Source organism: Salvelinus namaycush, chromosome 19, assembly GCF_016432855.1.
Source record: "Salvelinus namaycush isolate Seneca chromosome 19, SaNama_1.0, whole genome shotgun sequence".
NCBI lineage: Eukaryota > Metazoa > Chordata > Actinopteri > Salmoniformes > Salmonidae > Salvelinus > Salvelinus namaycush.
In genome coordinates this window covers 18837556-18849951 of record NC_052325.1, presented here as the reverse complement: position 1 = coordinate 18849951, position 12396 = coordinate 18837556, and the positions used below count along the sequence as shown (strand labels likewise).

The window sequence follows — 12396 nt, the reverse complement described above, 5'->3', positions numbered from 1 at the left end:
ATCTACAAATACTCATACCTCCCAGACAGTTTACCTTTCAATGGATTCTTCCAGGTTCATTCTGAAATGCATCTATATAACACAAGACACTGTGATAACCTTCACCCTCCCCACTGCTGCACCTCACATAGTCAATTCTCTATCAGATACAGAGGTACCATAGACTGGAATTGCCAAAACCTCATCATCCCTCAATAACTTTAAGCGTAGACTGGGGGTCAGTCTGATGAACCAAACTACTCAGTAATCTCCTCCATATAGCCCAACTCACACTCACATCCACACATGCGCACACACATTTAAACAAAACATATACTGTTTAAAAAAAAAGTGATTGCCTATCAGTTCATTTGTACCTTTTATGATTAGTAGGTTTTGTTATCTGTTTTAACAAACTATTTTATTTTTGTACACGTGTGTGGTATTTCGTTTTTTGTGGTGTGGCTTTTATAGAAGCCCGTATTTGTTGTTGTTGTTGTGATAGCTATGCAACAGAACATGAATGACATGTATTCTCATGGGTGGCTAAAAATAACTATCTGAAAGTCACACCCCTACTAAACTATGCCTCCAGTCTTCTGATCTGACCCACTGGGTCATATCTCAATAACCCAGCCCCAATATCCCAGCAGTTTTTAAAGAACACAACAAACCCAACAACAACAAAGAACCCAACAAAGTGACCCAATGCCCTGCAACCCAGCAGTTGGGTCAACCAAACAACCCAGCATTTTTTAGAGTGTACCATACAGTTACAGTGCAATCAAGTGATGGTGCACTAGGCTCTTTACAAGTCGTTTCAATAATGACAAGATTGTGGCTTTTTCCACTATACCTTACATTATTGCTCTCTCACACTCTCTCCATCCTCTTCTCCCCACTGTGCTGTCTTGGTTACCTGCATACACACACACACAGGCACACACAGGCACACACAGGCACACACACACACACACACACACACACACACACACACACACACACACACACACACACACACACACACACACACACACACACACACACACACACACACACACACCACACACACACACTACCAACCTCTTTCCTAGTGTTTTATTCGATGAAACCCTAGTGCTTTGACGTCAGTGATGTCAGTTAGGGAGTAACAAGCAGGGAATGACTCTACTCGTAGAGACTACTTAGTAAATGGTAGTGTCCCAGTAGTCTTCCTCAGTTTTCAGCACCACAGATTAGAGGAGGTTGGTGGACAGCTCCCTCCCTGTCCTTGCTACCACACATTCAGCACCTCATGTAATGGACTGATGTCCAGGGCGGCGGAGAGGTGACTGGATTTGTGTGGCCATCCACTCTCTTTTCCTCCCCCCTCTCTTTCCCCCTCTCCTTCCCTCTCCCTCTCCCCTTTCCTCTATCCTTCTTTTCCTCCCTCCCCCTCTCCTTCCCCACTCTGCTTCACTTTCTCTTTCCATACCCCTCTCATTCCCCATTCCCCCTCTCCTTAGCTCTAATGCGATACTGATTTAGAATTCCATTTAAATGAAGAACAGCTATTGTTTTTTAATCAGACAGCAGAGATGAGCCGGGGGGCATGGCCTCAGCTGAGAGAAGGGAGCTGATTTACTCGTTCTCTCTCTCCCCTCTCTCTCTCTTTCTCTGTCTCTCCATTTCCCTCTCTCTCTCCCTCCCTCTCTCTTTCTTCCCTCCCTCCCCTGTCTCTTTCCCTCTCTTCGCTCCGTCCCTCACTCTCTTTCTCTTTCTCTCTCTTCGCTCCGTCCCTCACTCTCTTTCTCTGTCTTCGCTCCGTCCCTCACTCTCTTTCTCTTTCTCTCTCTTCGCTCCGTCCCTCCCTCCCCTGTCTCTTTCTCTCTCTTCGCTCCGTCCCTCACTCTCTTTCTCTTTCTCTCTCTTCGCTCCGTCCCTCCCTCCCCTGTCTCTTTCTCTCTCTTCGCTCCGTCCCTCACTCTCTTGCTCTTTCTCTCTCTTCGCTCCGTCCCTCACTCTCTTGCTCTTTCTCTCTCTTCGCTCCGTCCCTCACTCTCTTTCTCTTTCTCTCTCTTCGCTCCGTCCCTCACTCTCTTTCTCTTTCTCTCTCTTCGCTCCGTCCCTCACTCTCTTTCTCTTTCTCTCTCTTCGCTCCGTCCCTCACTCTCTTTCTCTTTCTCTCTATTCGCTCCGTCCCTCACTCTCTTTCTCTTTCTCTCTCTTCGCTCCGTCCCTCACTCTCTTTCTCTTTCTCTCTCTTCGCTCCGTCCCTCACTCTCTTTCTCTTTCTCTCCCCTATTTATCTTTATTTTTCTTTCTTTCTCCCTTTATCTCTCACCTCTCCTTCCCGCTCTTATCCTCTCTCTTTCACCATCTCCTCCCTCTCTCACACTCTCTCTCTTACCCCTCCTCTCTCTCTCTCTCCCCGTCCTCTCTCTGCCTCTACTTCATTCTTCTCCACTTGAAAGATAATGAAACAACTACTCTCTCATACAATTTCTGTAAAGTTTAAAGAGTGCCATAGCCATGGGAGATGTGACTGGTTGGTTGCGTAATTCCTTGATGGATAGATTGGTTAATTGACTTGTTGATGGAGCGAGGAACTAACATATTGCAGATTGATTGATCGATTAATTTACTGACTAATTGACTGATGAGTTGATTGATTGTGTCTCCCTACAGTTGGTGGAGCCACTAACACCTAGTGGTACAGCCCCTAACCAGGCCCAGCTCCGCATCCTCAAAGAGACTGAACTCAAGAGGGTCAAGATACTGGGCTCGGGAGCCTTCGGCACCGTCTACAAGGTATCACCTTATCACATACACTCACATACCACAATCACTTGTTTTGCTCATTAGAAATTAGGAGGTGTTTAAAGGTGGAAGTACAGAGAGTGGAGGGAGAGAGGACGGAGGGAGAAATGGACAGAGAGATGAGGGAGAGAGAGAGAGAGAGACCGACAGACAAACCGAGAGATGTTTACTTGCTTTGGCAATGTAAACATATGATTCCCATGCCAATAAAACCCCTTAAATTGAACTGAGAGAGAGAGAGAATCCCATAGGCACATAGTAAGGATCACATGCACATCCAGGTCAGGTATGCTGTTACGCAAGAGAGAGGAGAGCAAGCCCTGTACTATGTCTAACAGTGTAGAGGTCTGTACTATGTCTCACAGTGTAGAGGTCTGTACTATGTCTCACAGTGTAGAGGTCTAAACTATGTCTCACAGTGTAGAGGTCTGTACTATGTCTCACAGTGTAGAGGTCTGTACTATGTCTCACAGTGTAGAGGTCTGTACTATGTCTCACAGTGTAGAGGTCTGTACTATGTCTCACAGTGTAGAGGTCTGAACTATGTCTCACAGTGTAGAGGTCTGTACTATGTCTCACAGTGTAGAGGTCTGTACTATGTCTCACAGTGTAGAGGTCTAAACTATGTTTCACAGTGTAAAGGTCTGTACTATGTCTCACAGTGTAGAGGTCTGTACTATGTCTCACAGTGTAGAGGTCTGTACTATGTCTCACAGTGTAGAGGTCTAAACTATGTCTCACAGTGTAGAGGTCTGTACTATGTCTCACAGTGTAGAGGTCTGTACTATGTCTCACAGTGTAGAGGTCTAAACTATGTCTCACAGTGTAGAGGTCTGTACTATGTCTCACAGTGTAGAGGTCTAAACTATGTCTCACAGTGTAGAGGTCTGTACTATGTCTCACAGTGTAGTGGTCTGTACTATGTCTCACAGTGTAGAGGTCGGAACTATGTCTCACAGTGTAGAGGTCTAAACTATGTCTCACAGTGTAGAGGTCTGTACTATGTCTCACAGTGTAGTGGTCTGTACTATGTCTCACAGTGTAGAGGTCTGTACTATGTCTCACAGTGTAGAGGTCTGTACTATGTCTCACAGTGTAGTGGTCTGAACTATGTCTCACAGTGTAGAGGTCTGTACTATGTCTCACAGTGTAGAGGTCTGAACTATGTCTCACAGTGTAGTGGTCTGTACTATGTCTCACAGTGTAGAGGTCTGTACTATGTCTCACAGTGTAGAGGTCTGTACTATGTCTCACAGTGTAGTGGTCTGAACTATGTCTCACAGTGTAGAGGTCTGTACTATGTCTCACAGTGTAGAGGTCTGTACTATGTCTCACAGTGTAGAGGTCTGTACTATGTCTCACAGTGTAGAGGTCTGTACTATGTCTCACAGTGTAGTGGTCTGTACTATGTCTCACAGTGTAGAGGTCTGTACTATGTCTCACAGTGTAGAGGTCTGTACTATGTCTCACAGTGTAGTGGTCTGAACTATGTCTCACAGTGTAGAGGTCTGTACTATGTCTCACAGTGTAGAGGTCTGTACTATGTCTCACAGTGTAGTGGTCTGTACTATGTCTCACAGTGTAGAGGTCTGTACTATGTCTCACAGTGTAGTGGTCTGTACTATGTCTCACAGTGTAGAGGTCTGTACTATGTCTCACAGTGTAGAGGTCTGTACTATGTCTCACAGTGTAGAGGTCTGTACTATGTCTCACAGTGTAGAGGTCTGAACTATGTCTCACAGTGTAGAGGTCTGTACTATGTCTCACAGTGTAGAGGTCTGAACTATGTCTCACAGTGTAGAGGTCTGTACTATGTCTCACAGTGTAGAGGTCTGAACTATGTCTCACAGTGTAGAGGTCTGTACTATGTCTCACAGTGTAGAGGTCTGTACTATGTCTCACAGTGTAGAGGTCTGAACTATGTCTCACAGTGTAGAGGTCTGAACTATGTCTCACAGTGTAGAGGTCTGTACTATGTCTCACAGTGTAGAGGTCTGTACTATGTCTCACAGTGTAGAGGTCTAAACTATGTCTCACAGTGTAGAGGTCTGAACTATGTCTCACAGTGTAGTGATCTGTACTATGTCTCACAGTGTAGAGGTCTGTACTATGTCTCACAGTGTAGAGGTCTGTACTATGTCTCACAGTGTAGTGGTCTGAACTATGTCTCACAGTGTAGAGGTCTGTACTATGTCTCACAGTGTAGAGGTCTGTACTATGTCTCACAGTGTAGAGGTCTGTACTATGTCTCACAGTGTAGAGGTCTGTACTATGTCTCACAGTGTAGAGGTCTGTACTATGTCTCACAGTGTAGAGGTCTGAACTATGTCTCACAGTGTAGAGGTCTGTACTATGTCTCACAGTGTAGAGGTCTAAACTATGTCTCACAGTGTAGAGGTCTAAACTATGTCTCACAGTGTAGAGGTCTGTACTATGTCTCACAGTGTAGAGGTCGGAACTATGTCTAGAGAAAACAGTGTCCGACTGTGAGATTCAGCTGCCGTCTAACTCAGCTCTCCTCCCCCTTTTTTAAAACACATTTTTCCTGTTCCCTCTATCTAACTCACCTCTCCTGCCCCCCCCCACCTCCCTCTCTCCTCTTCTGTCATCCCTTCTAACTCACTCCTCCTTTCTTCACCCTCTTCTGCCCCTCTAACTTACCTTTCCTCTCCCCCCTCATCTCTTCTCCCTCCTCAGGGTATTTGGGTCCCGGAGGGCGAGACTGTGAAGATCCCAGTGGCCATCAAGATCCTGAACGAGGCAACGGGACCGAAGGCCAACGTGGAGTTCATGGACGTGAGTGTTTTACTGGCTCCGTAGAGACCCCATACAGTGCCTTCAGAAAGTATTCAGACCCCTTGACTTTTTCACATTTGGTTTGGTTACAGCTTTATTCTAAAATAGATTTTTTTTAAATAAATCCAATTATCAATCTACACACAATACACTAAAATTGCAAATGTATTGAAAATAGACCCTTTACTCAGTACTTTGTTGAAGCACCTGTGGCAGCGATTACAGCCTCGGTCCTAGCTTTGATGTGTCTGTACTGACCTCGCTTTCTGGATGATAGCGGGGTGAACAGGCCGTAGCTCGGGTGGTTTATGTCTTTTATAATTTTTTTTGGCCTTCCTGTGACATCGGGTGCTGTAGGTGTCCTGGAGGGCAGGTTGTGTGCCCCCGGTGATGCACTGGGAAGACCGCACCACCCTATGGAGAGCCCTGTGGTTGCGGGCGGAGCGGTTGCCGTACCAGGCGGTGATACAGCCCGACAGGATGCTCTCAATGGTGCATGTGTAAAAGTTTGTGAGGGTCTTAGGGGCCAAGACGAATTTCTTCAGCCTGCTGAGGTTGAAGAGGCGCTGTTTTGCCTTCTTCACCACAGTGTCTGTGTGGGTGGACCATTTCAAATTGACAGTGACGTGTATGCTGAAGAACTTGGAAGCTTTTCAAATCAAATCAAAGTTTATTTGTCTCGTGCGCCGAATACAACAGGTGTAGACCTTACAGTGAAATGCTTACTTACAGGCTCTAACCAATGGTGCGAAAAAAATAAGGTATGTGTGTGTGTGTGTGTGTGTAAGTAAAGAAATAAAACAACAGTAAGAGTAGCAAGGCTATATACAGACACCTGCTAGTCAGGCTTATTGAGATAGTATGTACATGTAGGTATCGTTAAAGTGACTATGCATATATGATGAACAGAGAGTAGCAGAAGCGTAAAAGAGGGGATGGCGGGTGGTGGGACAAAATGCAGATAGCCCAGTTAGCCAATGTGCGGGAGCACTGGTTGGTTGGGCCAATTGAGGTAGTATGAACATGAATGTATAGTTAAAGTGACTATGCATGTAAGATAAACAGAGAGCAGCAGCGGCGTAAAAGAGGGGTTGGGGGGTGGCACACAATGCAAATAGTCCGGGTAACCATTTGGTTACCTGTTCAGGAGTCTTATGGCTTGGGGGTAAAAACTGTTGAGAGGCCTTTTTGTCCTAGACTTGGCACTCCGGTACCGCTTGCCATGCGGTAGTAGAGAGAACAGTCTATGACTGGGGTGGCTGGGGTCTTTGACAATTTTTAGGGCCTTCCTCTGACACCGCCTGGTGTAGAGGTCCTGGATGGCAGGCAGCTTTGCCCCAGTGATGTACTGGGCCATACGCACTACCCTCTGAAGTGCATTGCAGTCGGAAGCCGAGCAATTGCCGTACCAGGCAGTGATGCAACCGGTCAGGATGCTCTCGATGTTGCAGCTGTAGAACCTTTTGAGGATCTCAGGACCCATTCCAAATCTTTTTAGTTTCCTGAGGGGGAATAGGCTTTGTCGTGCCCTCTTCACGACTGTCTTGGTGTGTTTGGACCAAACTAGTTTGTTGTTGATGTGGACACCAAGGAATTTGAAGCTCTCAACCTGCTCCACTACAGCCCTGTCGATGAGAATGGAGACGTGCTCGGTGCTCCTTTTCCTGTAGTCCATAATCATCTCCTTAGTCTTGGTTACGTTGAGGGATATGTTGTTATTCTGGCACCACCCGGCCAGGTCTCTGACCTCCTCCCTATAGACTGTCTCGTCGTTGTCGGTGATCAGGCCTACCACTGTTTTGTCGTCAACAAACTTAATGATGGTGTTGGAGTTGTGCCTGGCCATGCAGTCGTGGGTGAACAGGGAGTACAGGAGGGGACTGAGCACGCACCCCTGGGGAGCTCCAGTGTTGAGGATCAGCGTGGCAGATGTGTTGCTACCTACCCTCACCACCTGGGGGCGGCATGTCAGGAAGTCCAGGGTCCAGTTGCAGAGGGAGGTGTTTAGTCCCAGGTTCCTTAGCTTGGTGATGAGCTTTGAGGGTACTATGGTGTTGAATGCTGAGCTGTAGTCAATGAACAGCATTCTCACATAGGTGTTCCTTTTGTCCAGGTGGGAAAGGGCAGTGTGGAGTGCAATAGATATTGCATCATCTGTGGATCTGTTTGGGCGATATGCAAATTGGAGTGGGTCTAGGGTTTCTGGGATAATGGTGTTCATGTGAGCCATTACCAGCCTTTCAAAGCACTTCATGGCTACGGACGTGAGTGCTACGGGTCTGTAGTCATTTAGACAGGTTGCCTTTGTGTTCTTGGGCACAGGGACTATGATGCTTGAAGCATGTTGGTATTACAGACTCAATCAGGGACATGTTGAAAATGTCAGTGAAGACACCTGCCAGTTGGTCAGCACATGCCCGGAGCACACGTCCTGGTAATCCGTAGCCTTGTGTATGTTGACCTGTTTAAAGGTCTTACTCACGTCGGCTACGGAGAGCGTGATCACACAGTCATCCGGAACAGCTGATGCTCTCATGCATGCCTCATTGTTGCTTGCCTCGAAGCGAGCATAGAAGTGATTTAGCTCATCTGGTAGGCTCGTGTCACTGGGCAGCTCGTGGCTGTGCTTCCCTTTGTAGTCTGTAATAGTTTGCAAGCCCTGCCACATCCGACGAGCGTCGGAGCCGGTGTAGTATGATTCAATCTTAGCCCTGTATTGACGCTTTGCCTGTTTGATGGTTCGTCGCAGGTTTTAGCGGGATTTCTTGTAAGCTTCCGGGTTAGAGTCCCGCACCTTGAAAGCGGCAGCTCTACCCTTTAGCTCAGTGCGAATGTTGCCTGTAATCCATGGCTTCTGGTTGGGGTATGTACGTACAGTCACTGTGGGGATGACATCCTCAATGCACTTATTGATAAAGCCAGTGACTGATGTGGTGTATTCCTCAATGTCATCGGAAGAATCCTGGAACATGTTCCAGTCTGTGATAGCAAAGCAGTCCTGTAGTTTAGCATCTGCTTCATCTGACCATTTTTTTATAGTCCGAGTCACGGGTGCTTCCTGCTTTAATTTTTGCTTGTAAGCAGGAATCAGGAGGATAGAGTTGTGGTCGGATTTACCAAATGGAGGGAGAGCGAGAGCTTTGTATGCGTCTCTGTGTGTGGAGTACAGGTGATCTAGAATTTTTTTTCCCTCTGGTGGCACATTTAACATGTTGATAGAGATTTGGTAGAACTGATTTAAGTTTCCCTGTCTCCGGCCACTAGGAGCGCCGCCTCTGGGTGAGTGGTTTCCTGTTTGCTTATTTCCTTATACAGCTGACTGAGTGTGGTCTTAGTGCCAGCATCTGTCTGTGGTGGTAAATATACAGCCACGAAAAGTATACCTGAAAACTCTCTAGGCAAGTAGTGCGGCCTGCAATTTATCACAATATACTCTACTTCACGCGAGCAAAATCTAGAGACTTCCATAGATTTCGTGCACCAGCTGTTGTTTACAAATAAGCACAGACCGCCCCTCCTCGTCTTACCGGAGTGTGCTGTTCTATCCTGCCGGTGCAGCGTATATCCCGCTAGCTGAATATCCATGTTATCATTCAGCCACGATTCCGTGAAGCATAGGATATTACAGTTTTTGATGTCCTGTTAGTAGGATATTCGTGATCGTACCTCGTCTAGTTTATTGTCCAATGATTGCACGTTGGCGAGTAATATTAAAGGTAAAAGCAGCTTTCCTAGTTACCTTCTGCAGGTCCCAATGAGACATCCGGCTCTTCGTCCTCTGCGTCGCTTCCTTTTGCGAATAATTTTCCTTGCAACACTCCACCAGGGCCCTCAGCTCCTCCCTGTAGACTACTACTGTTGTGTCATCTGCAAACTTGATGATTGAGTTGGAAGTGTGCATGGCCACACAGTCATGGGTGAACCGGGAGTACTGGAGGGGGCTGAGCACGCACCCTTGTGGGGCCCCTGTGTTCAGGATCAACGTAGTGGAGGTGTTGTTTCCCACCTTCACCACCTGGTGATGGCGCATCAGGAACTCCAGGACTCAGTTATGGGGTTCAGACCCAGGGTGGGGTTCACAGGGTGGGGTTCAGACCCAGGGCCCCAAGCTTAACCTCTAACACCTCCCAAACCCGGATCCGGGATCCCCCCCATCAAAAAAGCTGACTAGCATAGCCTAGCCTAAAGCCACAGGGATATCATATAATAAAATGTTCATGAAATCACAAGTCCAAGACACCAAATGAAAGATACACATCTTGTGAATCCAGCCATCATTTCTGATTTTTAAAATGTTTTACAGGGAAGACACAATATGTAAATCTATTAGCTAACCACGTTAGCAAAAGACACCACTTTTTTACTCCACCATTTTTTTACTCCATCAGTAGCTATCACAAATTCGACCAAATAAAGATATAAATAGCCACTAACCAAGAAACAACTTCATCAGATGACAGTCTGATAACATATTTATTGTATAGCATATGTTTTGTTAGAAAAATGTGCATATTTCAGGTATAAATCATAGTTTACCATTGCAGCCACCATCTCAACTCTCACAACTCTCACCAAAGCGACTAGAATAACTACAGAGAGCTATTGCGAAAACACAATATAGCGTTATATTAGCTTACCACAATAGCAAACATCACAACAGCATTGATTCAAGGCAAAAATAGCGATAACGTATAAACCACCAAAATATATTAATTTTTTCACTAACCTTCTCAGAATTCTTCAGATGACAGTCCTATAACATCATATTACACAATGCATATAGAGTTTGTTCGAAAATGTGCATATTTAGCGGCACAAATCGTGGTTATACAATGAGAAAAGTAGCAAAGCTGCCCAGAAAATGTCAGGAGAAATCTTTGAAGAGGCACCTATTCTAATCAGTAACTATTCCAAAACTTGACTAAAAAATACAGGTTGGACAGCAATTGAAAGACAAATTAGTTCTTAATATAATCGCTGGGTTACATTTTTAAAATTAACGTTACTTCAAGCATACAGCGTGCGCTAAAGCGAGACGCACCGAAATTCATGGCGGAATTATTATTTGACATTTGTCAACATAAGTACGAATTAACAGCATAAAGACTGCTTACTATTAGCTGAGCTTCCATCAGAATCTTGGGCAAGGTGTCCTTTCTCCAGAACAATCGTCTTTGGGTTGAAAGATGTCCTCTTCTCCTGTCGAAATAGCAGCTAACGATAGCCACCCACTGGAGACGTGTCCAACTCGTGAAAGCGCATGACAAAGAAATCCCAGAAAATCGCAATAAACTGCTATAAACTGCTATAAGTCGGTTTAAATTAACTACCTTATGATGTCTTTAACACCTATAACGAATAAAAACATGACCGGAGATATAGAACTACTAAAACGAAAGCGTTTGCAGGACGCCATTGTGATGTCTTCTTGCGCCAGGCGCACCGTTGAAAAGGACGGTACTTCCATTCCACGGTCTTATATAGGGTCCCAGATTGCGCAATCCACTCCATTCAAATTCTCCCCGCTTACTGACATCTAGAGGAAGACGTATGCAGTGCATGTAGCCCGATGGCTTACATGGGGACTTATAAACTGACCTCAGAACAGGGACCTCGATTTCTGAAATCTCACTCCCTGACAGGAAATGTGCTGCAGAATGAGTTCTGTTTCACTCAGAGAAATAATTCAAACGGTTTTAGAAACTAGAGAGTGTTTTCTATCCAATAGTAATAATAATATGCATATTGTACGAGCAAGAATTGAGTACGAGGCAGTTTAATTTGGGAACTCATTTTTACAAAGTCGAAATGGCGCCCCCATAGGCTCAAGAAGTTAATGATGATCTTGGAGGATACTATGGTGTTGAATCCTGAGCTATAGTCAATTATCAACATTCTTATATAGGTATTCCTCTTGTCCAAATGGGATAGGGCAGTGTGCAGTGTGATGGTGATTGCATCATCTGTGGATCTATTCGGGCGGTAAGCAAATTGAAGAGGGTCTAGGGTGTCAGGTAAGTGTATGGGACATGATCCTTAACGAGCCTCTCAAAGCACTTCATGATGACAGATGTGAGTGCTACGGGGCGATAGTCATTTATTTCAGTGACCTTTGCTTTCTTGGGTACAGGAACAATGGTGGACATCTTGAAGCATGTGGGGACAGCAGACTGGGACAGGGAGAGATTGAATATGTCCATAAACACACCAGCCAGCTGGACTGCACGTGCTCTGAGGACATTGCTAGGGATGCCGTCTGGGTCGGCAGACTTGCTAGGATTAACCTGTCTGGCACCGGGGTTCCGCTAGCGGAACTCCTCCCACATTCCACTGAAAAGGCAGAGCGCGAAATTCAAAAAATATTTTTGAGAAATATTTAACTTTCACACATTAACAAGTCCAATACAGCAAATGAAAGATACACATCTTGTGAATCCAGTCAACATGTCCGATTTGTAACTTCTTATGGCTGCAAGCCCTAAGTCGGGATCAATATGACAACAGCCACTTCAAGTGCAGGGCGCGAAATTCAAAATATATTTTTTAGAAATATTTAACTTTCACACATTAACAAGTCCAATACAGCAAATGAAAGGTACACATCTTGTGAATCCAGCCAACATGTCCGATTTTTAAAATGTTTTACAGCGAAAACAGCACGTATATTTATGTTAGCTCACCACCAAATACAAAAAAGGACAGACATTTTTCACAGCACAGGTAGCATGCACAAAGCCAACCTAACGAACCAAGAACCAACCAAACTAACCAACAAACAACTTCATCAGATGACAGTCTTATAACATGTTATTCAATAAATCT

General features: G+C 45.4%; 1 protein-coding gene across 1 annotated transcript in view; it reads left to right on the top strand.

Moving 5' to 3' along the window:
* LOC120063924 (receptor tyrosine-protein kinase erbB-4-like) overlaps window positions 1-12396 on the top strand; it is a 142835-nt gene that overhangs the window by 45697 nt on the left and 84742 nt on the right. The window contains exons 8-9 of the mRNA XM_039014234.1: window positions 2647-2769; window positions 5476-5574. Coding sequence (XP_038870162.1) covers window positions 2647-2769; window positions 5476-5574 — 222 coding nt within the window. The remainder of the gene's footprint in view (window positions 1-2646; window positions 2770-5475; window positions 5575-12396) is intronic.